The following is a 26,006-nucleotide window of genomic DNA, read 5'->3' on the forward strand; positions in this document are numbered from 1 at the left end:
CAGGCCTACTTGACATTATTGAAGTTATTGATATAACATACCAAGAATTTTTTTTTAACCATTCTACCCACTCATAACAAAACACAACAACACAATATTTTAGTCGAATTTACTAAAACTAAGAGAGATGATTTCACAAGAAAACTTAGTCAATTCACAAAAGATCAAACTTGAATTTTAAGTGAAAGTTGAAACTTTAAATCTCATGTAAATAAAAAATTATACCTTATAATCTAAAAAGACACATTAAACCACATGACTTGATATTGTTGAAGTTACTTAACACTTTTGAAAATTAAAAACATACCTTGAAGTTACTTTACACTTTTGAAAATCTAACGTAGAAGTCTTCTCGGATTAGCTAGAAACATTAGTACACATAAATATTTGAAATCTTATAATTATTACTAATTAAGTTATGAATTTCATCCAGGAGCCTCAATATTGACTAATACACATGAATTAATAAGAAAATATTAAAAAGTCATTTTAATTGTAGAGAAAATGAAAGTTTATTAAACAGTGACGTAGAAGACTTCTTAAGAAGTCTTCTATTTAGGTCATTTTTGCAACTGCAAATTTACGAAGGAAGACTTCTTAAGAAATCTACTCTACAAAAGACATCTTGAAAAGTCTTCCTTTGAAAATATTGACTTAATTTTAAATTTGATTTTTTTTTCGAAAATGCTAGACTTAGTCTTCTCTGATAAACATGTTAGTTTTGAAATTGACTTAAGTTTGTCAAAAACTTGACTTTTTATAGAAGACTTCTTGGGGAGTCTTCTCAGGGAAGTCTTCTCAGGGAAGACTTCTATAGAAATTTTCTGAAAGTCTTCTCAATGTCGCAAGAAGTGTACCTGGAATACTTTTGCAATTGACTATATTTGACTTTTCCAGAGATATAGAAGTCTTCTCTCACAGCCAAAAGTTTGACCAAAACCCGGAATAAAATTTGAGAAGTCTCATTAATATTAAATGTTTCACTATTATTTTTCAATTGCAAAAGTAACCCTCACAGACTTCTTGCGACAGTGAGAAGACTTCGGGAAAACTTTCAGAAGACTTCTATAGAAGTTTTTCACGAGAAGAGAAGTCTTCTATAAAAAGTAAAATTTCTGACAAACTTCGGTCAACTGCAAAACTAACATATTTATCCAAGAAGACTTCTCGAGAAGTCTTCTATGGGATTTTCGGTTTTTTTTCTTAATAAAGGAGAGTTAGAAGACTTCTTGGGAAGTCTTCTTGATGGAGAACTCATCTAGCGAAGTCTTCTGAAAGTCTTCGCGAACAGATCTAAGAAAAAACATGATTTCATATCTTGAGCCTGTGAGATTACTTGCTTTGCTTCTCCAAGCACCCAAAACTTCACTACAAAAGCTACCAAGTCGTTAATGACCACAAATCATGAGATTCAATGTCTCTATGAACCTTACAAAGCTTGGAATCAAAATCTTAGTTTTTTGGATGAATTTGAAGAGAGTGAAAGAGATGTGGTTTGTGTGCATAAATAATAAGATATGAAGAGTAAACATCGAAACTTTGGGGCATTAAGAGCTTCAAATTTGTTGTTCATGGTGGTTACTGTATTGATGGAAATTGCAATATTGTAAATACTTGGTGAAAATGAGGATGATAAGGTAAAATAATCATTTTCAAAAAAAGAAAGAAAAGAAAATGTGATGGCATTTTCGTGAATAACTCAAACTTCTAAGGTGAATAGGAAAAAATAAAGTTTTTTTAAAAAAAAGCATGATTTATTTTTGTGTTTGACTTGAAATTTTAGATCATATTTGAAAAAATCTCACTACTATTACCCTTTATTTATGTATATTATATGGATGATCCGAACCGCAAAAACCATATCTAGAATTCACCTGAAAAAATAGGTAAACCCATATAAATTTTAATATGTTATGAAATAAAATTATTAATGATAATTTCCACTGGATGGTAGATAGGTTTTAAAATTCGAACCTATAACTAATTACAACTCCTGCAGTTTTACAAAAAAATATATCAAGTTGACACGTTTCCCAAAGATTAAGAGAATTACAAATTATACTAGTTTATCTTTATTTAATGTACAATTAGTCAAATGAAAATAATTTAAATAAAAATTTGTTGGTTATTCTAAATGGTAAAATTTATTTAATGTTTGGACCTACAATCGATGTATTAAAGGCGTTCTGTTGGAAAATAAAGTGTCCACCAAAGTTAAAACATTTTCTATGGCAATTGGTGACTGGATGTATAGCAGTCAAGAAAAATCTGCATGCAAGAGGGATAGAAGGGGACATATGTGGTGCAAGATGTTGAGCCTATGAGGAATCGATAAACCATGTGTTTTTTGAATGTCCTCCAGCATTTCAGGTTTGGGCTCTCTCGAAGATACCATCAAATCCAGATGTTTTCCCAACATCTTCTCTCTTCACAAACATGGATCATCTTTTTTGGAGAGTCTTTCCTCAGATGGATGATCATCAGTTTGCATGGATACTATGGTACATTTGGAAAGGAAGGAATAATAAAGTCTTTAGTAACCTGGATATTGATCCTAGGGACACTCCTAAGTTGGCAGAAACAGAATCAACACTCTGGGCTGAGATACATATATTGAACGAACAGGGGACAACACAAACCGCTGAGGTTATGACACTACCGTCAATTCCAGGAAGATAGTATTTCACAGATAGTTCTTGGAAAGAGAATGATACTTTCTCCGGTCAAGGTTGGTTTAGTACTCTAGAAGGATTTGATGGGCTGATGGGGGCGAGAAATGTTAGAGCTAGTCTATCTCCTCTCCATGCAGAGATGGAAGCGCTACTTTGGGCAATGGAATGTATGAGAAACTTACGGCAGTTTCAGGTCACGTTTGCAACGGATTGTTCTCAACTGGTGAAGATGAATTCGGAACCAAAAGAATGACCAGCTTTTTCAAGTTATTTGGAAGATTTAAAAATCCTGAAATAATGTTTCTTCCGATCAGAGATTATCTATGTACCAAGAATGCAAAATACTAAGGCGGATAGCCTAGCACGCAGTGTAAAGAAGCAACCGTCTTTCGTCGTTTACATGGATGCAGATCTTCCGATGTGGTTCATAAAGTCAGTATGAGTCTCTATAAGTTGATGACAAAAAAATGTAAAAATTATTAAATATGTAAAGTTACATTTTAAATATAAAATGACACTTTTTTGAAACAAAAAAAATAATCTTAAAGTAACTTTTTTTGAAACAGAGTTAATGAGTAATATATGATGCTAATTAGTTGTTTCAAAAAAAAACATGATGCTAATTAGTATAATGTAATTTAGTTTGTGTAGAAAACCTGATCACAATATCTTTTGGAATGTTTAGTGGCTCTGCGTCCGAATGCCAATACATCTTGTAGAATGCTCAAACCATTTAAAATTAACTTGTCTTAAGAGAGTTGATCCTTCACTACAAGAAAACCTCATCTTAACTACGAAAATTAACGAGGAAAAAGAGGACTCGTAAATTTACGTCTACTATACGAGTAGTTTACAAGGAGCATAAAAGTTAACGTAAGTTCATCGTAAAATAACGACAATAAAGTTTCATCGTAGAAAAGAAGTAACTTAACAAGTATTTTACGTAGTAAATGAGTTTCTTCATAAAGTAGACGTAAATTTAGCGTGTGTTTTACGACGAAATGTTGTACATTTTTTTAGTGATGAAATATCGTGTCCACCTACTTTTTAGTTGTAAATGTATTTTTGGTTGGGGCTAACCAACTATGTTTCCTCGTAAATTCCTAGTAAAATGTCACCTACCAATTTCAAAAATTTCCATACACTCGGATGAAAGACTCGGGAATAAATTGGTTAGTTGTTATCAAAGTTACACCTCGTGGACGAATAATCGCTGGAGAAGAACCACCTTTGCAAGAAGAACACATCAATGAAGTCTAGGAACCTGAACAACAAATTGATGACATCTTTCTCATTGATCCGCATAATCGTGAATACGAAGATCTTCCCGACGATTCCACGGACGAAGCTGTTGAAAACGAGTTTAATGAAAATGATAATGTTTCTAGTGATGATGAAAATGTCATGTATCCGAATGATGATGTAATTTTTTTTATATAAATCAAATGATGGCTTTCAGACTTATTGCATGTGTTTAGTTTGTTTAATTATGAAAATTAAATTAATAAACTGATTTTGGGGTTAGGCAAAATGTTAAAGGATTTGTGGATTGAGGGTTTAGAAAGTAGCGATAGAGTTTATAAGTTAAGGAACTTGGGGTTTGGGGTTCAGGTTTTAGGGATTCCGAATAAATCCTTGTTATTTCCTCGTAAAAGAGAAATACGGTACTAAGAAATCGTCATAAACTACTCATAAAAGAAAACGCGGGACTGGTTAGTTCCACGTCAAAAATTCCGTCGTAAAATCCTCGTGGCTAAAAAAGAGAGGGCCTAGTTAATTCCTTTTAAAATTAAAAAAGCGGGTCTAGTTAATTCCTCGTAAATTCTCGAGGAGTTTACGACGAAATTTAAAAATGAAAACGTGGGCCTAGTTAATTCCTCGTAAACTCACGGGGAGTTTACGACAAAATCTATTTCCCTATATATACCTGGACCATCTCACTTCTCATTTCGTAGGTACTCCCTCCCCTTCGCCAAGAAAGGTACTTCTCTCTACCATCTCTCTAGTTTAGGTTAGGTGGTTAGTTTAGGGTGATTAAGATTGATTAGGTGGTTTAGTGTAGGGAAGTTTTAGATAAGTTTTTGGAATTTGTTGATTAGATAGGATGATGAATTTAAAATGTTAATAATATATATATTTTTTTTTTCAAATGTTTAATAATACAATTATTTTTTTTCAGATGGTAAATTTAGTAAGTCATTTACGAGGAAAACGACGTAAATTCCTCCTTAAAGTTTACTTGGAATTTACTACAGAAGACACGCAGATTCGTCGTAAAGTTTATGTGTCTTTCACAACGAAACGGAGCGTGGACTTTACGAGGAAAGTGCAGTCGTTACCTTATGTGTCTTGTACGACGAAATAGTAAACTCTTCTTTACGATGAAAGTTTTTCTCGTTACCTTACGACGAATTAGCGAGGAAATGTGCTCTGACGACGAATTGACTTTCGTGGTTGTTTCGTCGTAAAGGGCCGGTTACGACGAAATAACCACGAATTCGGCCGTCATCACGTTTATGTTTTCTTGTAGTGCTTCTAATATATCCAATGTTAACTATCAATTCCAGCAGTGTCTACCATAAATTCTCCAGCAAAGAAGGTTGAAAATAAGGTAGAAGACCTGATGAAAGGATGCAAGAATATTCAAGTTATATGTAACAAAACTAGATACGTCTATGTTTAAACATTTACGTTCCATTGGTCATCCTTTGTTGGAACCTACCACTAGTATCATTGCCAATAAAACGTCTTCAGTTAATAGTCTAGTCTATTGTTTTGGAATCATATTAGCTTGGACGAGTTTTCTTCCTTCAGGATTTGATATTTTAAGCTTACAGCGCGATATTTACAGTGTTTTACAAATAGGTCAACCACATGAGGTAGACCGTCATCTAAATAGACCATATTTATAAGAAAACTATGAAATATATGTTTATTTTAGTAAGGCATGGTGTCATTAATTCACACTTTAGTGGCTAATAACTCTTTGCACCAAAGATTTATCATTTGTATTTTCAACTTACTAGACTATTTAGCACATGATGATACATAACTAAATAATATGTAATAGATCTTGACCCGCGCGGGTGTTGGATTTAACTTGCGTTCAATGTAAATTTATAAACCATTGATTTTATAAAATGTCCATTTATATTTTTATGTTTTGTAAAATATATTTAGAGTAGAATATATTATATTATAATATAGATGTTTGATAATAATTTTTTATCTGTACGTAATATTATATTTATAATTTTATAACTTGATGAAATTTGATGTAATTGTAATATTCATATATTAACCTATTGATTTTTTTGTTTATTTATTTAAAAATGATTTATTTTTTTACAGTAGGTTTTTATGAATTATTATTAATTTTATGATATTTGGTTTTCTTGAAAATTGTATTGTAGCAAATTAATATATACTATATATTACAGTTTGTGTTTTTATTTTCAGCAAAAAAAAAACAATTCATTGTAATTAATTAATTTAAATTTTTAATTTTAAGTGAAGTGGCAGATTTGTAAATAAGAAAAAAATGCAATGGCTAAATGTGTAAATAAAAAGAAATATTTAATCTACTATATGTGTTTCCAAACAATTCTCATTTAATCTGTTATCCAAGTTTCCAAACGACAGAATCTGTAAATGAGAAAGAAATACAGTGACTAAATATGTAAATAAAAAATATAGTTAATCTGCTATCTTTGTTTCCAACAACTTTCATTTAATCTACTATCTAAGTTTCCAAACTGTACCAAAACGTACTTCAGTTTTAATAATATAGATATCACTATTTAAAAGCTGTAGAGATAACCCATGTGTTGATTATTTATGATCAACTTGCCCTTGGTGGCTTTTGCTCCACAACCACTAATGACCAAAGAGCACACCATGTTAATCAAAAGATTATACTAAATCATAACTATACATATCCGTATATGAAATGCGTGTGAAACATTGAAGATTCAAAGGCTTACAAGTTTTAGTAACCATGCGTGCACATTTCTTTTTTTAAGCACACATCATTACCATTCACCTAAGTCTTCTGATCAGCCCCTTTTGAGATTTTCTCTAGATTTTCAAATCTTTTTCTTTGGATTTTGGTCTCATTTGTGATTGATTTGATGCTAAAGCTAGATTTGCATCTTGCTTTCATCACAAACAACACACGAAAATTCTAATACAAATATCTGGAAACCATACATTTTTGTTGTTATCTAGATGAGTTAATTATATATTTTTTGTGATATTTGAATATAATATATAACTTCAAATTTGAAATCACTAGTAAAAAAAACTCAAATAGCAACGAAGTTGCTACGGTAAAATCACAGCTAAGAAGAAAAAAGCTACGAATTTACTACGTTTTAGCTACCAAAAGATAAACGTAGCAAATCGTAACAAAATCGTAGCAAATTTGCTACGATTGTGCTACGAAAGAAAATCGTGGCTAGACATTGCTACGATTTTTCTATGGAAAGTAACGTAGCAACTTGCTACGATCATGGAACGTGTCAATTCGTGTGTCACTTAGCTACGAATTGCTTCGATTCTATCGTAGGTTTAGTTTTAATTTATTTTAAAAAAGAAAACGTACCTACGGTTACCAAAACCGTATCAAATTCGTAGCAACCCACTGAAAGAAACGTCCCATCATCCATCGTGCGCAAGTGTCGGGAAAAAAATACAAAACGTAATAAGCCACGAGACCTTTTCGTAGCAAAGATCGTGGTTTATTCTGAATGCAACGTCCCCTCGGCCCGACAATGGGCAGGCCAAATAATTCAAGATATTTTGACCTTGCTACGAAAAATTTTCGTAGCACTTTTCGTAGAATTTTTCGTAGCTATTTTGACAGGCCAAATAATTCAAGATATTTTGACGGTTTCAAAGGACCGTCGTCGTCCTCGCCCTCCAGGCTTGAATCTTGAAGGTAAGGTCTCGATTTCTCTCGATCTCTCTGTTTCTGTCGATTCATTGCGTATTTCATTAGGGTTTCGATTTCGGTTTTGATTAGGGTTTTGATTTCGGTTTTGATTAGGGTTTTGATTTGGGTTTCAAATTAGGGTTTGATTTCGGTTTTGATTAGGGTTTTGATTTCGGTTTTGATTAGGGTTTGCGATTTTGGGTTTTGATTAGGGTTTCGATTTGGGTTTTGATTAGGGTTTCGATTTGGGGTTCGGTGTTGCTGTTGGTTTCGAGTAGGGTATTGATTTTGTGTTTTCATTTCGGTTTCAAGTTAGGGTTTTGAGTTTTTCAATCTTAACGCTTCTTCTGTTTCTCGTTCTGCAGATGTCAGAAACGTGAGACCCCAATTGAGAGCCGCTTCAATGCCTCCTGGTAGGACTCCTGCTTCTTCTCAACCAACAAGACCTCCTGGAGTGCTCGGCTCTTCAACTTCATCTGCGGCTCTTCCTCCTCCTCCTCCTCCTCCTCCAACTTATGCGACGAGAACAGAAGAGGCTCTGCTACGTGCTCCAACCCGAATTAATCAACCACACCTCCATCCTGATAAGATCAATGGAGCATTGTGGTAAGTGATATCATTTACCATGTAGTTAATGAACTTAGTAGCTAAGTGTTAGTTATACTGTTGTAGTAAATGGGTGTTGTTACATGTTCTTATCTGATGTTTTATGCATTGTCTTTGCAGGATCGGAGTTGATCCTGAAGTCTATGAGCTTATAAAATCAACATGGCAGGGAAACTTCTGGGGGCCGTGGCAAAGCTGGTTAAAGGTTCCAGTGGAGAAGAGAACAAGTTGGTGGCACTCATTCATTGTAAGTGATCGTGAACTTCCATTCCCATTCCCATTTCCATTATTAATTACTCCTTAATATTTTGCTTCTAATTACTTCTCTTCTTTTGTAGCAACAATACTACTGGGAAGACCAATTTCATGAAGAAATCTACTTCAAATGGAAGCTTCAGACTGAAGTGACTATCTGCGGACGCATCAGCCAGAAAAACAAGCAGCCAAGTTACATCAGTGCGACTGACTGGGAAACGATCCTTGCGAATTGGTCCACAGCTGAAGCAAAAGCCAAGAGCCAATCAGCAGCTGAATCTCGTTGTGCTGCTCCTCCAGGGCTGAAGATGCACGTCCATGGTGCATGACCACGCACCTTTGCAAATATTGCGTATAACATGGTCAGCTTACCATCTCTTTTTACTTTCATTTATTCCCTCCTTTAATTGCTAATTATATAACTTTATCTTCTTCCCTTTGTTGTAGGTTGTTGAGGAAGGTCTGGAGGGACCAGTTTCATATCCCGACCTTGTGAGGAAGACTCACTGCCGTAAAGATGGGACCTTCCTTAACGAAGGAGCAGAGGCACTGGTTCTGGAGGTTTAGCAAGCGGTTGAAGAGATGCTACAAGATGGATCTCCTCTTGGAGATAGCCAAACTGACTCAACGGCTGCCACAAGAACTTCAAAGCGCCTTCTCCTAAACGAAGAATACATCAAGTTAATAATCTCTCCTGCTCATTGTCTTTGTTCCTTCTTACTGTTTTTGGCCCAATGTTTCTCCACTCTTATTATTGAATTTATAACAAGATCATTGTATTTTTATGACTGATTGTCACTGTATATTTATGACTGATTGTTCTCTGTGGTAATGCTGTCTTGTGTTTGTATTTTTCAGCGTGGACAGACACGCAGGGGCACCATTTATGGTCTTGGCAATCTTCAGTACAAGAACAAGCGTCCTTCTGAGTCTGTCCCTGCTGCACTCAAGCGAGAGATAAACATGGAGATGCGGGTTTCTGGCCTGGAGACTCTCACACACGAAATCAAGTCTGATGTTCATGCTTTGAAGACTGACTTCAATGAAGGCACAGCTAGAACTCAGTCAACTCTCAACATGATTCTGCAACTTCTTCAGCCTCAAGCTTCTGCTGCACAAGCAAGTAAGTCTCAGCATCACTCTCCCTCTCATTCTGCAGCTCCACCTCAAGGTCAAGCTCAACCTGAAGGCCACGGTCAAGCTCCAACTCCACCTCACGATCAGCCTCAAGCTCCAGGTGATGCACAACCTCAACATCTCATCACCACTAACAATTCTGCTTTAGATATGTGGTGTAATGAACTTGGATTGTAGGTGTAGATGTGGCTGTTTATGTATTATGGTTTCATGGTTTGAACCTTTTGAATGTTTGAATGTTTATCTTTTGAATGTTTTGTGGATCTTTTGAACTTTTAGGAAGCTAATGTAATATAAATTCCCTTTCTGTTCTAGCTTTTTTTTTAAATTGTTCAGAATCAAAACCAAAACCCAGGAAAATCGGACCAAAAGGAAACAAATGAAATGAAAAATTTGTTTCCTTTTTGTTGCAATATGCGACGAAATTATCGTAGCAAATTCGTGGTAAGTTGCAACGAAAAGGACGTAGCAACATCGTAGCAAATTTGCCACGAAACGGTCGTCTCAAAACGTAGCAAGATGCCACGATTTATAACGTAGCAAATTGCCACGTTTCTTTTCGCAGCAACGTCGTATCAATTTGCTACGATTTTGCTATGATGCGAAAATGGCTACGATCATATAGCTACGAAAACATAAACGTGGCTTTTCGTAGCAAAACTTCCATATAGCTACAAAAATTTTCCTATAGCCACGATTATTTGTCGTTGCTATTTGAGTTTTTTTTACTAGTGAATTGAAGTATGTGTTTTATACTTTTAATAATGATATGAGATATATTTTACTATATACAGACAAGAATGTACCTTCTTTTTGTTAACATGAATATCAGATTATGTAAAAAAAAACATAGGGCTTTAGATATAAGCTTCCATAGTGCGGATTTAAATCCTAAACATAATGATCAAAGAATATACATACATCCACCAGATTTAAGAGAAATCCTTCACAACCTTTCAGATTTGAACTTAAGATATATTGAGAAGAATTCTTCACAACCTTTCATTGTAATTTTTTTAAAAAATACAATGACTTACAAAAAACACCTAAATATCCTTTAATCTAATCATTAAAAAAGAATTATCAATGAATTTGTTACTTTTTTACCAAGTTCACGGGTCGTTTACTACACCGACTATGCTTTATAGATTTGTTACTTGATCACGAAGCTCCAAGATATTCTTGCTAAACTTTGGTCAAAACTAATTATCGCCGTGATATGATTGACAATTTTTTTCTTTTTTACCACCAATGAAAGTTTAACGTTTTTCTTTTGTCAACCAGTGAAAGTTTCGGCATTGGAAATATTTGAGCTATAAGAGAAAATTATAGGGATAAATTGAACAAACAATAAAAATCAAGTCAAAGACAAATTGAACAATACTGAACCAATAAAAGCAACCGAATTTTTTTAGTTTGAATTTAAAAGTTAGAACTGAATTGATTAAAGGGAACCGAACTGGAATAGTATTTTTAATTTTTTTTATGGGATCTCGTTTTTTTCATAAAATAGCCCTAAAGAAAAAAAATGACCAAAATAATATTTTTTTATTTTGAAAATTTTAATATTTATTTTTTATTTTTTAAAATTTGAAACCCTATCCCCAAAACCCCACCCCTTAACTCTAAACCCTAAGTTTATATTAGTTAACCCTAGGGCAAAAATGTAAATTTAAATAATGTGAGTTATTGTTTTAATAAAACTTATTTTGATAATTGAGAGCTATTTTTGTAAAAAAAACTTAAAAAAAGCTATCATATAGAATTTCTCTTTTTTTATTTGTATAATAATTTTCTTTAAAAGCTACATATACGGAAAATTTAAATCAAATTTATGTACGTCTTATATAATGTGAGTTATTTTGACACTTTTTCTTATTTTTTAGGTTAAGAATGTCAGTTTAGATTTTCCATACAACTTTCTACATATTTAATCCTAATAATAATGTAAAATGCATTAAACATATAAATAAATTTATTTATCTTAGACACTATTGGTTAAACAAATATAATTATTAAAAACATAAATAAACTTCAATCATTTTCGTAATTTGTATGAAAATCAAAGCAACACTCTTTGAAAAATGGATGGTGTAATTATCATTAAAAAGTTAGTAAAGTACATATTCTGTTATCCTATAAGCAAAAGACAAAACCCTAAACAGCAAATCACAAACACTCAAATCTTTAAAACCTTCTGAGAGAGAGACAACTCAAATCTAAATGAATTATATTCTGCAAAATAAAATAAAAACCCAAAGTTAGGTCCGTTAATAATTTATTTCTTTCTTTTTAAAATTATTAAAAAAACAATACTAAAATTTGGAAAATTTCTTCACTCCGTACATCCTCTGTAGTGTCTGTGGACTGTGGACCTGAAGAAGCCAAATATAATCTGTATTACCTTCTACACATTCCCACTGGCCAAAATTCGAAGATCTTTGCTTTTTCGTTTATTTGATTTCGTTAAAAAGAGAACAAAAGATTTCATCTTTCTTTTTATTCTCTGTATATATAAATAAGAACACTGTCTCTACTTCTCTATTCTCCAGTCTCTGCTTCTCAATTCTACAAAAGTTTGAGAAGCTTTACCATTTTTGCTTCATGGGTTTCTAATTTTATTACTAAAATATTAATTTTCTTTTTTGGGTTGGTATTTGATAAAAGAGTGGGGAGTGACACAAGAAGCAGTAAAGTCATTAGCTTTCCACTAAATAAAAAAAAACCACCCAACAACAACAACAACAAAGACCCCAACATGTGTCTTCGTCTCTGAGCAGAATTAAAGATGCAAAGAGATAGCTTCTCAGTGAGTATTGAGAGTCTTCCTGATTCCCCAATGGGTCCAAGGAAGAAGAAGATCACTAAACTGTTCAATAAAATGACTGAATGGGTTACCCCTTCGAGAAGTAACCCAGAGTCGCCAAGAGAGACAAGGATCATACGCGGAGATGTCGAGCAAGAACAGTTTCAATACGCAAGCAGTCACTGTTTGTCTTCTTACTACAGTGTCTTTGTCGTTCGCCTCGCTATAATGGTTAGTTTAGTTTATGATCAATCTTTTGATAAGAAAGGTGGAAGATTTATAAGTTGAGATGTGTCTCTCTGTGTGTGTGCAGGTGATGCTAGCAATTCTAATTGGGCTTTTAACCATACTAACATGGCACTTCACAAGGATATACACAAAGCAATCGCTTCAAAACTTAGCAAATGGTCTTCGTTACGAGCTTCTTCAGCGTCCAATCTTAAGGATGTGGAGCGTTTTAAACACCACATCCGAGCTAACAACAGCTCAGGTCAAGCTCTCTGAATATGTCATTAAAAAATATGACAAGCCAACCACTCAAGAAGAACTTGTTGAGGTTCCATTTTCTGTTTCTCTATTCTCTGTTTTGATTTTGAGATGCTTTTTATATTAATTGTTAAAACTTTTTTAATCAGATGTATCAAGCAATGAAAGATGTGACATGGGCTCTGTTTGCTAGTGCCAAAGCTCTAAATGCCATAACCATAAACTACAGAAACGGTTTTGTCCAAGCCTTCCACAGAGATCCAGCAAGTAGCAGCACCTTCTATATCTACTCCGACCTCAAAAACTATTCCATCAGCGGCACGACGGGCCTTGAAGATGTTAAAATGTCAATGGGTCACGGCTGGAGCAACCAGACGATACACGGGAACATGACTGCCATATGGTACCAGCAGCAGCTCGATCCAATCACAGGCGCAAAGCTAGGGAAGCCTCTTCAGATTCCACCTGATGATCTCATCAACATCGCGGGGATCTCACAGGTGCCTGATGGTGAAGCTTCTTGGCATGTGACGGTGAGCAAATACATGGACTCTCCGCTCCTCTCGGCAGCTTTGCCCGTCTTTGATGCTTCGAACAAGAGCATTGTGGCTGTTGTTGGGGTGACAACTGCGCTTTACAGCGTGGGGCAGTTGATGAGAGAGCTTGTGGAAGTCCATGGTGGGCATATTTATCTGACATCTCAAGAAGGATACTTGCTTGCTACTTCCACAGATGGTCCTCTGCTAACGAATACATCAAGAGGGCCTAAGCTGATGAAAGCCGTTGATTCGAAGGAGTGGGCTATTAAGACAGGAGCTCATTGGTTAGAGAAGACTTATGGTAGTCACCTCCCTGACGTTGTTCATGCTGACAATGCAAGGCTTGGTGACCAACAGTATTACCTTGATTCATTTTATCTGAATCTCAAGAGACTTCCAATTGTAAGTTTTCTGCATCAAGAGTCTTTTAAGGCTATGAATGGTTACAAACCGCACCGCAGTTAATATTAACAAAAAATTCTATATATACTTATGTATCTATATGTTTTTGTTACTATTATAACCGCACCACAGAGTTGTTCGTATATCGCCATTCGGACCCTAAGTCTTCCAGAAGTCGAACTGTTAATTTTTTTTTCCGGTTTTGTGCATTTTGCAGATAGGTGTTGTCATTATTCCAAGGAAGTTCATAATGGGAAAAGTGGATGAAAGAGCCTTCAAGACATTAGTTATACTGATATCTGCTTCTGTCTGCATCTTCTTCATTGGATGTGTTTGCATCTTAATCCTCACAAATGGAGTTTCAAAGGAGATGAAACTAAGAGCAGAGCTGATAAGGCAGCTGGATGCAAGAAGAAGAGCTGAAGCTTCAAGCAACTACAAAAGCCAGTTTTTGGCAAATATGAGGTTTGTCCATCACTGCATCTTTTGATTGTTTAACATTTTAATGCTAAATACTGAGATGAGATTATTTTTGGATACTAGCCATGAGTTGAGGACACCTATGGCTGCTGTGATTGGATTGCTAGATATTCTGATATCAGATGATTGTCTTTCAAATGAGCAATATGCCACAGTCACTCAGATCAGGAAGTGCTCTACAGCACTCCTCCGGCTTCTCAACAACATACTGGACTTGAGCAAGGTCAGAACATTACATTTAGTATAAGTATTACGTATGCATCTATAAGCTGTCTTATGATTTATTCATTTTCTGTACCATAGGTTGAGTCTGGAAAACTTGTTCTGGAAGAAGCTGAGTTCGATTTGGGACGAGAACTTGAAGGACTTGTTGACATGTTCTCAGTGCAGTGTATTAACCACAATGTAGAGACTGTTCTAGACCTCTCTGGTACGGCTTCTATCTTAATGTTTTAGACTGCTATTTACTGAATCTTCATTAATATGATTTCTCTTTCTGCAGATGACATGCCAACATTAGTCCGAGGGGATTCAGCCAGACTTGTTCAGATCTTTGCAAATCTTATAAGCAATTCTATAAAGTTCACAACAAGTAAGTTTTGTTACCATCTCTATCTTCTCTTGTTCTTTCACGATCTTAAGAAGATGGCTACTCTGCAGCTGGCCACATTATTCTTCGTGGATGGTGCGAGAGTGTGAGTTCTCTACATGATGAGACGAGCTTAATTGTTGACAGAAAGAAACAATGGGCTCCAATGAAAACAAAGCTGGTTCATCACAGAAATCATTTGCACAAGTCTTGTAAGAACGAGAACAAAATGGTTCTTTGGTTTGAGGTTGATGACACTGGATGTGGTAAGCCACTTGAGTTCCTTAGCTATATACAATTTATTCGCCATCTTCCATATTCTTGAAAATCACTTTATTGTATAAAATCTTGTCTGCAGGAATAGATCCAAGCAAATGGGACTCTGTGTTTGAGAGCTTTGAGCAAGCTGATCCTTCTACCACTCGGACGTAAGTGCCAAACCAAACCAAAATTTTCGGTTTTCGGTTTAGTTACGGTTTTGAGTTTGTGATTTTGAAAATGGTTCGGTTTTTGGTTTTAGAAAAATAAAAAAGAACTGATTATCTGAAAAAACAAAAAAAAAACGAATTTAACCAAAAGTATCCAACTTTCTTAGAAAAATAATTTGAAATATAACCGAAACACAAAAAATCGGTAATTTTCGGATGATTTTTTTTTTTAAAACGGAACCAAACTTTTTTTGGTTACTTCGGTGGAATTGTTGCCGAACTGAATTAACCGAAATTGATAATATCCGCGCCCGGATAAACCAAATTATCCGAAACCACAGGGCTAAGCACAGCTATGTTGTTATTTGAGTCTTAACCCTCACTGTTCTTGTACAGGCACGGAGGAACTGGACTTGGGCTATGTATCGTGCGAAACTTGGTTAGTCAAGTCTGGAAATTTAAAGTTCGATGTGTCAGGCAAACTATATGAAACCTCACTTTGTGGTAACTTTACAGGTAAACAAGATGGGTGGAGATATAAAAGTAGTACAGAAGAATGGGAGAGGGACTATAATGAGACTACACTTGATTCTGAGTATTCCTGACAACGCAGAGCAAATCTACCAGCCAGAGTTCTCCAAATACGGTCTCGTGGTACGTTAAGACATGGATTATGAAGTATGGATGATAGATTAAAGCTTCTTTGTTTGTGAACAAGGTGGGGGTTTGGTTTTGTTTAGGTTCAGGTATTTTGGTTTTTAGTTTTTCGGTTCTAGAGATTTGGGAATGGTTCGATCATTTCGGTTTTCGGCTTGGATGTCAAAATTGGAAACCGGCTAATATCCAAAAATTTTATATTCAATTTGGTTTTGGTTCAGTTCTGGGTTTTCGGTAATTTCGGATAATATGGATAAAAACATTAGATAATTTCGAGTTTTCAGATTAATATTAGGTAATTAAGATACAAATATCGGGTAATATATAAAATTTCAAATATTTTGGATAAAAAAATTCGGATAATTCAGCTTTTTGGATAATTCGATTTATAAATAGTATTTTAGAATATTTAGTTATTTAGAAATCAAGTACAGTATAATTAATATTTTTAGCTATATAATCTATATTTTAAAAATTCGGGTATCCATTCGATTCTCTGTTCTTCGATTCTCTGTTCTGGTTCGGTTTTTTCTGTTTTCCGGTTCAAAGATATAGAATCTGCTCAAATATTTATGATATCCGGCTCGGTTTCAGGTTTTTTGATTCGGTTAAATGTGTCTATGCCTAAATGTGTTATTGGTTTTGAATGGAACAGGTTCTGCTTTCAATGTCTGGAAGCACAGCAAGATCAATTCAATCAAAGTGGCTGCGCAAACACGGCATTGCAACAGTCGAAGCATCAGACTGGAACGAGCTGACACAGATCATCAGAGACCTCTTCGAGACAGGAAGCCGCGAAAACAGCTTTGACTCGCAGCACACCATCGCTGAATCACTGAGAGCAGAGCTTTCAAACATACAAGAGATCAGGAACCCTGTGTTCGTCATAGTGGTGGACATCGGAGTTCTCGATCTCACAACAGATATATGGAAGGAACAGCTTAACTACCTCGACAGATTCTCGAGCAAAGCGAAGTTCGCATGGCTTTTGAAGCACGACACCTCCAACACGGTGAAAACAGAGCTCAGACGAAAAGGGCATGTCATGATGGTTAACAAACCCTTGTACAAGGCCAAAATGATTCAGATTCTTGAGGCTGTGATTAAAAACCGCAGGAGAGGCTTAAGAGGAAACGGTAGTGATGACTCTCACGACTGTTTAGAAATAGATCCAACTCAGTTCGACACTTGCAGCTCTGATGACTCTTCTGATACATCTGTGAAACCAACCGTATTGCCCTCTCCAGTGCTTAAGAACTATCTTCTTGACATCACTAAAAGCAACGATGAGTCAACTAGTATGACTCAGAAGAAACAAGAAGAGGAAGAAGACTGGAAAGATCGAAGTAACAGGCTGTATTCAGGAGTTGCTTTGGATGGAAAGAATCAAAAGTCTCTTGAAGGTGTGAGGATCTTGCTAGCGGAAGATACACCGGTTCTTCAGCGAGTAGCCACCATAATGCTTGAGAAAATGGGAGCAACTGTAACTGCAGTTTGGGATGGACAACAAGCTGTTGATGCCCTCAACTACAAGTCTATCAATGCACAAGAACACAACAACTTGTCTGAAGAAGAAGAAACCAATCCGCAGAGTGATTTACCAAACTCCTCACCTTATGACTTGATCCTCATGGACTGCCAGGTACCAATAACACTTCATACTTTTTTATTTCGTTCATACATACTAAACACATACAAATACATCACACATCTATCTGGTTCCCCCACCTCAAATTTGGATAATAGAACCGCCGTTTGATGAAAAAAAAGGCAAATACATCACATTTTATTCAACATAGCAGATGCCAAAAATGGATGGATATGAGGCAACAAAGGCGATAAGAAGAGCAGAGATTGGCACCAGTCTCCACGTACCAATAGTGGCGTTGACGGCTCACGCAATGTCTTCTGATGAAGCCAAGTGCCTGGAGGTAGGAATGGATGCTTATCTCACTAAGCCTATTGACCGAAAGCTTATGGTCTCTACCATTTTGTCACTTACAAAACCATCAACAGTCCTAACTTCGTTTTCTGACTGAAGTTATTGGAAGGAATCTAACAAAGAGAGAGAGAGAGGCTTTCTTAGGTTCGGGATCTTGGCTTTTTGTATATATGTGAAGTTGTAGTGGTCAATGAGGTTTTTGAAGGGAAAGAGAATCAAGTTTCTGTTTTTTGGGGTCATTCTTTGTATACTAAAGAATGCTTGTTGTACTTAAGTAAATAACACTTCTACTTGTTTTTATATATGGTGTCATGAAGCAAGACCAAATATTACTGCTTTGCCGTTTGTTGTGAAGCTCATACACTACATGTTTGTTTTAAGGAGGAAAGAGGACAAGTAAAAAATGTGGCCTATACAGGTTTCAAACCTGTGACCTTCACGTTATTAGCACGACGCTCTAACCAACTGAGCTAATAGGCCATTTGCTCTTTACGTCGATCTTACGTCAAATATCTAGTATTTGCTAGATATATGTTTTTAATGCGTCTGATCATAATGTATGTTTATGGAAAGCCTGACTTTGATATTCTAATTCACTAGATGAAGCGTCATATATAGTTTCCTATAATATGGTCTTTTTTTAGGATATTAAGATGCAAGCTAGAGGTAGATTGAATGATTTTATGTTGTAAATTGTAATCAATGAACTATCTACGCATTGACCTAAAACCTTTTTTCTCAAGTCACCCTGACCTAAGTTCCTATAACAAGAAGGAAGCAACATTCTATAACAATGAATATCCATATTTAGGCCTATTTTCTGTCGACTAATTAAGCATGTTCAAGGCCCATCAAATGCCTTGTTAGGAATACAATAAGGAATAGTGGAATACACGACTCAGGTAGAGCAAATGCAAAAATTAGTCGCTCCCCATGACATAAGACTGATATTATTTTCATATTAAGTCACTCGAATGTTAATGTTAAACATTCATAACAATGATTTTAGGAATTACATGACATAACGCTAAAAATAATACTACATGAAAGTTATGATGAATTAAACTGTAGTTTTTTTTAAACTGTATTTGTTAGGGGAAAAAAAAACATTCCACGCTTTCGTCTCTTAATCTTTGTTTATGTCACCTGATAACAACATCTTCAAAATAATATTCATCTTACACCTCACTAAACGTTTTTAATTATTGTATTAATAATAAAGTTGATAGTAAACGGAAATTTTAAATGATCGTTCATATGTTTTAAGATCTTTCAATGATAGCTTTTTCTAGGCTTTGTTTCATTTCTGATACGTGTGGGTCATTTCTCCACGAAAATCCAGGACAATGGTCGATGTATCTAGTTTTGAAACAAGTCATGTTCATTCAAGAAGTCCCACACAGTCGGAGATGAAGAAGGGGATAATCGAAGAAAGGCAAAGACGGTACCATTCTACAAACTGTTTTCTTTCTCAGATTCTACCGATGTGTTGTTGATGATCGTTGGTTCGATCGGAGCTATCGGAAACGGTCTTGGTTTTCCGTTGATGACATTATTGTTTGGTGATCTTATTGATACGGTTGGTCGAAACCTATTCACAAACGACATTGTTGAGTTAATCTCCAAGGTTAGATATAGATGCACAAAGGAAACAATCTTCCAAGTTTTTACTTGGTTATGTTTACTTTATTTTGTTTGGTTTTCTTCGTTTTAGATTTGTTTAAAATTTGTCTACCTTGGACTTGGGACATTTGTAGCAGCCTTTCTTCGTAAGTAATACTCTCTCTGATTCAAACTAAATGTCGTATAGTACCCATTTAACCTTTTCAATGTAAAATTTGACGTAAATACATAAACTTAACCTCAAGTGAGAATTAATATTTAAGAAGTAAGAAAATAATAGATCATGCTATTAATTAGCTTATGTAAAATTAATAAAACACAACTACTATATACAAAAAAAATTGTTTCTTGTTAAGGAAGAAAGCAATTTCGTTTTATGTTTTCCCCTGTTCTAGAGGTGTCTTGCTGGGTGATTACGGGAGAAAGACAAGCTGCAAGGATAAGGAGTTTATATCTGAAGACAATTCTAAGACAAGACATTGTATTCTTCGATGTCGAAACAAACACAGGCGAAGTTGTTGGTCGTATGTCAGGTGATACTGTTCTTATACTAGATGCTATGGGCGAGAAGGTAAACAAACAAAAATATCCCCAAAAATAGATGTTATGTATAAATAGATTGAAATATATGAAGTGTGAAATTTTTTCTCAGGTTGGGAAATTTATACAGTTGTTTGTAACATTCTTGGGTGGATATGCATTAGCGTTTGTGAAAGGATGGTTACTTACACTTGTTATGTTAACCTCAATTCCTCTTCTAGCTATGGCTGGTGCAGCTACGTCGCTTATTTTCACTAAAGCTTCTTCTCAACAGCAAGCTGCTTATGCCAAAGCATCAACTATTGCTGAACAAACTTGCGGGTCTATTCGAACCGTTAATAATATTTCCTTTCCCTCCTTTACTTGTTAACTTATCATAAAATTTATAAAAGTTTGAAACGTAAACGATGTTATTACATGATTTCTCCAGGTTGCTTCATTCACGGGAGAGAAGCAGGCGACTAGTAGCTACAAAGAGTTGATAAACTCGGCCTATAAATCGAGTGTCAAGCAAGGTCTCTCTACGGGTTTAGGGTTTGGAGTAATGTTCTTGGTGTTCTTTTGTAGCTATGCGTTGGCTATATGGTTTGGTGGAGAGATGATACTCAGAAAAGGGTATACAGGTGGTGCAGTGATTAATGTAATGATCATTGTGGTCGCGAGTTCGATGTGAGTAAAACATATCATTCGTAGTCTCAAAGGCAGTTAAAACAATTAGAATTGTAAATTTTTTAGGGACAACATCCCACATAGAAGCGTGAAGATAATTAAGCAATGTATGAGCGAAATGAACCAATTCGCCAGGTTTTGAGTTGGAAACCGATCTAACTCTCTCTCTCTCTCTCTCTTTTTGTGTGTTTCTTTGGATAGGTCTTTAGGGCAAGCAGCGCCATGTCTAACCTCATTTGCAGCTGGTCAAGCTGCAGCTTATAAAATGTTTGAAACAATAAAAAGAAAGCCAGTGATTGATTCTTTTGATCTAAACGGGAAGGTTTTAGAAGATATACAAGGCGAAATAGAGCTGAGAGATGTGTGTTTTAGTTACCCTGCAAGGCCTAGAGAAGAGGTCTTTGGAGGATTCTCTCTGATGATCCCAAGTGGCAAAACTACTGCTTTGGTAGGAGAAAGCGGCAGCGGGAAATCTACTGTGATCAGTTTAATAGAAAGGTTCTATGATCCGAATTCTGGCCAAGTGCTTATTGATGGTGTTGACTTGAAGGAGTTTCAGCTGAAATGGATTAGAGGAAAGATTGGATTGGTTGGTCAAGAACCGGTTCTGTTTTCTTCAAGTATAATGGAGAATATTGGGTACGGGAAAGAGGGAGCAAGAGTTCAAGAGATAGAAGCAGCTGCAAAGCTAGCAAACGCAGCTAAGTTTATCGATAAGTTGCCTTGGGGTTTGGAGACAATGGTAGGTGAACATGGAACTCAGCTCTCAGGAGGACAGAAACAGAGGATTGCAATCGCTAGGGCCATACTTAAAGATCCAAGGATTTTGCTGTTAGATGAAGCGACAAGTGCTCTTGATGCAGAATCCGAACGAGTGGTTCAAGAAGCTTTAGATAGGGTGATGGTTAACCGGACTACTGTGATTGTCGCACATCGGTTAAGCACAGTGAGAAATGCTGATATGATTGCTGTTCTTCACCGTGGAAAGATAGTTGAAGAAGGTACGTACATGATACACATTCTTACATATATTCTTTTGGGTTATAAAACTGTTTAGATTTTGGTTTACTTTTAACATTTAAGGTTCACATTTGGAGTTACTCAAGGATCATGAAGGGGCTTATTCACAACTTATACGGCTACAAGAGATAAACACAGAATCAAGACGATTAGAGATTTCAAATGGACAGCAAGACGGATCTATCAGGAATGAATCATCAAGAGGAAATAGTGTCAGTAGGATGCATAATGATGATGGATCTGTTTCTGTTCTTGGTTTACTTGCAGGACAAGAAAACACTGAAAAGCCTAAAGATATGCCCCAAGATGTGTCGATTACACGAATTGCTGCTCTTAACAAACCGGAGGCTCCCATTCTCATACTTGGAACCTTAGTATGCGCACTTGATGGCGCTATATTCCCAATCTTCGGACTCCTCTTTGCTAAAGTTATCATAGCTTTCTTCCAACCACCTCATGAGCTGAGGAGCGATTCGAGATTCTGGTCGATAATATTTGTGCTTCTTGGTGTACTCTCTTTGGTAGTGTATCCAATACATATGTCTTTGTTTGCTGTAGCTGGGGGGAGACTGATTCGTAGGATAAGATCAATGTGTTTTGAGAAAGTTGTTCACATGGAGGTTGGGTGGTTTGATGAGCCCGAGAACCCGAGTGGTCCCATGGGAGCAAGGCTCTCTGCTGATGCAGCCTTGATCAGGACACTTGTGGGCGACTCTTTGGCTCTAACTGTCAAGAACGTTGCATCCGCAGTGGCGGGAATAATCATAGCTTTTGTGATTAGTTGGGAGTTAGCTGTTATTATCTTAGTAATGATTCCTTTAACAGGAATCAATAATTACGTTCAGGTTAAGTTCATGAAAGGCTTCAGTGCAGACGCAAAGGTTGGTCCTTTTTCATTAAATAGGTTTAGGGTTGGTTACTTGTTCAACAAGAAACTGAAATAAATAGTTTTCAGACAAAGTACGAGGAGGCGAGTCAAATAGCGAACGATGCGGTTGGGAGTATAAGAACGGTTGCATCTTTCTGTGCGGAGGAGAAAGTGATAGAGATGTATAAGAAACGATGTGAAGATTCGATCAAATCGGGAACGAAGCAAGGAGTAGTCGCAGGATTAGGGTTTGGTCTCTCCTTCTTCGTTCTTTACTCTGTCTATGCTGCTTGTTTCTACGCAGGTGCTAGATTGGTTAAAGACGGAAGGACAACCTACAACGGTGTTTTTCAGGTTTTGTCATCGTTCTTTTTCTTTGGAAATCTATATGATAAATTTTGATCGGATAGACAATTAGACATGGTCGGTGTTCGGGTTCGGTTAGGATTTCAGGTTTTTGGTTCAGCCACCTAGGCACCACTTGGATTTTATATTTTTCAGGTCAGGTTAGGTTCAGTTAATAATACTTTGGATTCAAATATATTTTATAATATATCCAAGACTCATTTTAGATCAAAATTTATTTCAAGTCTGGTTAATTTTAATTTGGTTCGGATAATTTTAAATGTCATATAACAGCGTAAACATAAAATTGAATATCTAAGATACTAGTTTTTGAATACAATTCGGAAATTAACTTGGATTTTTAGGTCAGCTTTCTGGGTTATTCGATTATTAGTTTTTTGTGTTGGGTTAATAAGTAATAACACTTAGGGTTCATGTATGTTTTACACAACTCTCTACCTGATCAATTCGAGTATTTTATAGTTCGGATCGTATACGGATTCATGTGGTTTTTGGTTCCAATTCAGTTCGGATATTGGATTACACTTTTATTGCCTAGACCTACTTGACGAGAACAGGCTTAATCTTTTTCTATTGGCTGGTTTTGCGCCAGGTTTTCTTAGCATTGACGATGACAACAATTGGGATTTCTGCGGCGAGTTCTTTCGCTCCTGATTCAGGCAAAGCTAAGAGTGCTGCTGTTTCAGTTTTCGGAATCATCGATAGGAAATCAAAGATAGACTCGAGAGATGAATCAGGGATGGTGTTGGAGAATGTAAAGGGAGATATCGATTTTTGTCACATAGAGTTTGCTTACCAAACTAGACCTGATATTCAGATATTTCGTGATCTTTGTTTCTCCATTCGTGCCGGAAAGGTAACATTTTTGTATACAAATTATAAAACTTATAAATCCTAAGTAATATATATATAGAAAATGGACTAATCTACTTATCGTCAATTAGTTTGAAGTTAGAAATATATCTGACTTAATAATAAACTGATGCTTCTTTAACACTTTACATGTTGACTTTCCTAATTCTTGTTCTTATTTCAGACTGTTGCTTTGGTCGGAGAAAGTGGATCAGGCAAATCTACGGTTATATCTCTGTTACAGAGGTTTTACGATCCAGATTCGGGTCATATCACTTTAGACGGAGTTGAGCTCAAGAAGCTGCAACTGAAATGGCTGAGAAAACAAATGGGGCTTGTAGGGCAAGAGCCTGTACTGTTCAACGACACAATACGAGCCAACATTGCTTATGGAAAGGGAGGAGAAGAAGCAACCGAGGCTGAGATCGTAGCTGCTTCCGAGCTCTGTAATGCTCATAAATTCATCTCTAGTATACAACAGGTGACTGAAACAAGACCTTTTGATATTTATAGTTAAGACATACAGAGATTATACTTGTGTTGCAAGAAAAAACTCTTTCCTGTTTGGTTTTAGGGTTACGATACGGTGGTCGGGGAGAGAGGGATACAGTTATCAGGAGGACAGAAGCAGCGCGTGGCAATTGCACGTGCCATCGTGAAAGAGCCGAAGATCTTGTTACTGGACGAAGCGACGAGCGCGTTGGACGCAGAATCAGAGCGTGTGGTTCAGGACGCACTTGACCAGGTGATGGTGAACCGGACCACCATCGTGGTGGCTCACAGGCTTTCGACGATCAAGAATGCTGACGTCATCGCCGTAGTGAAGAACGGTGTGATCGCGGAGAAAGGGACGCACGAGACGTTGATGAATATCAAAGGTGGTGTTTATGCTTCCCTCGTTCAACTTCACATGAGTGCTTTCTAATTGATACAATCATACAAAAACCGTATATTTTTCATAATAAACAAAAGAAAAGAAACAAATTAAAGACACGAATTTTTCGAACCAAATGTTTTGTATGAAGAATTTTTCATTGTTTGTTTGGCCGAAGAAAATAATTTTTTTGGTAAGGAGTTGAATCCAAATTTGTGCTTTAAAACTAGGGAAAATTGTCAAATATGACTTACAACTTGATTTCAAATGCAAAAGTAAACTCAAAATTGAATCAAATGCAAAAGTAATCTAAAAGACTATTGAAATTACAACCAGTCTCTTGTGAACAAACAAAAAAACCGAATTTTTTTACGTTTCAGAACCCCCGTAAGTCGTCTGTCCAGACAACTTTACAGTAGACGACTTACTGGAAAGTCATCTAGCCCAGTTCTACTTAGAAATAATTTAAAATTTTTGTAAAAAATATTTTGATAAGTGAAAAATTGAAATCATGTAATTAACATATGTTTTAAGAAATATAAATTAAGATATAACAAAAGTTAATTGTTTTCAACATAGATGAGTGAAAGTAGTGAGTCATGATATTCTTAGGGTTAGCTTTTGGAATGCATAAATGTTTTTTTGAAAACTTTAAAATTTACCTAAGTATGTTTATTTCTGTGCATAGTAAACACTATTTAAGTATAACTACGTCTTTATAACGTGGTTAATTAGTTAATTTAGTCAATTTAGTTTAGGAGTTAAATTTAGGATCTGCGACGACTTACTAGTAAGTCGTCTGATGTACAGTATTCAACAGACGACTTACTAGTAAGTCGTCCAAACCGGACCGAACCTTTAATTTTACAATGTACTTTTAAACCTAACCGGATTATTTACCGGCCACATATAAGGTGTTTTTTTATTTCACTTTTTCGCGAAATTCAGAAAACCCTAACGCCGTTTCTCTCAAAGGCGATTTCGAAGGATTTCCGTCGAATCTCTCTAATCCATCGTTCTCACCGCCGGTTATCTCTCCGCCGTTATCACCGTCGTTCTCACCACCGTTCTCACAGCCGCTTCCTCTATTTAAGATCCGAGAGGAAACCCTAACGCGCATTCTCTCAGAGGCGTTTCGTTGAACTCCGCCGCCGGTAAGTTATATCTCTTACTGTCGAGTGATTGATTGAGGAAAAGATGAACATAAAACTGGAAGTCTTGGAAGACTTATAATTAAGTCGTCTGGGAAGTCTTCCAGCTGG

The 26,006-nt window shown here is 36.0% G+C and overlaps 2 protein-coding genes and 1 non-coding gene across 3 annotated transcripts; 2 read left to right on the plus strand and 1 right to left on the minus strand.

Annotated features, from left to right (window-relative positions):
* Positions 1-12,391: 12,391 nt before the first annotated feature.
* Positions 12,392-18,234, plus strand: LOC106301461 (histidine kinase 1). Its single transcript, XM_013737862.1, has 13 exons — positions 12,392-12,640; positions 12,723-12,965; positions 13,045-13,836; positions 14,054-14,301; positions 14,380-14,539; positions 14,620-14,746; positions 14,819-14,908; positions 14,977-15,171; positions 15,264-15,333; positions 15,730-15,772; positions 15,850-15,987; positions 16,646-17,632; positions 17,793-18,234. The coding sequence occupies exons 1-13, from the start codon at positions 12,392-12,394 to the stop codon at positions 18,027-18,029; spliced, it is 3,579 nt and encodes a 1,192-aa protein (XP_013593316.1). The 3' UTR covers positions 18,030-18,234.
* A 104-nt stretch (positions 18,235-18,338) lies between these two features.
* TRNAI-AAU lies at positions 18,339-18,412 on the minus strand. The gene has a single exon. It is a non-coding gene; the product is annotated as a tRNA-Ile (tRNA).
* A 929-nt stretch (positions 18,413-19,341) lies between these two features.
* On the plus strand, positions 19,342-24,795 carry LOC106302413 (ABC transporter B family member 5-like). The gene is given in 12 exon segments (XM_013738928.1): positions 19,342-19,363; positions 19,366-19,559; positions 19,647-19,701; positions 19,951-20,126; positions 20,208-20,429; positions 20,526-20,764; positions 20,966-21,765; positions 21,848-22,665; positions 22,740-23,006; positions 23,611-23,874; positions 24,055-24,351; positions 24,445-24,795. Coding segments are annotated over 12 exon segments (3,705 nt in total).
* Positions 24,796-26,006: the final 1,211 nt, after the last annotated feature.

The sequence above is a fragment of the Brassica oleracea genome, chromosome C7 (genome assembly GCF_000695525.1).
Source record: "Brassica oleracea var. oleracea cultivar TO1000 chromosome C7, BOL, whole genome shotgun sequence".
Lineage (NCBI taxonomy): Eukaryota > Viridiplantae > Streptophyta > Magnoliopsida > Brassicales > Brassicaceae > Brassica > Brassica oleracea.

Excerpts from the sequence above, each read along its gene's own strand:
- LOC106301461 (XM_013737862.1), top strand. The coding sequence starts at position 12,392 with ATGCAAAGAGATAGCTTCTCAGTGAGTATTGAGAGTCTTCCTGATTCC. Across the intron at positions 12,966-13,044 it reads CTCAAGAAGAACTTGTTGAG|ATGTATCAAGCAATGAAAGA; the intron begins GTTCCATTTTCT and ends TTTTTTAATCAG. Across the intron at positions 17,633-17,792 it reads TGATCCTCATGGACTGCCAG|ATGCCAAAAATGGATGGATA; the intron begins GTACCAATAACA and ends TCAACATAGCAG.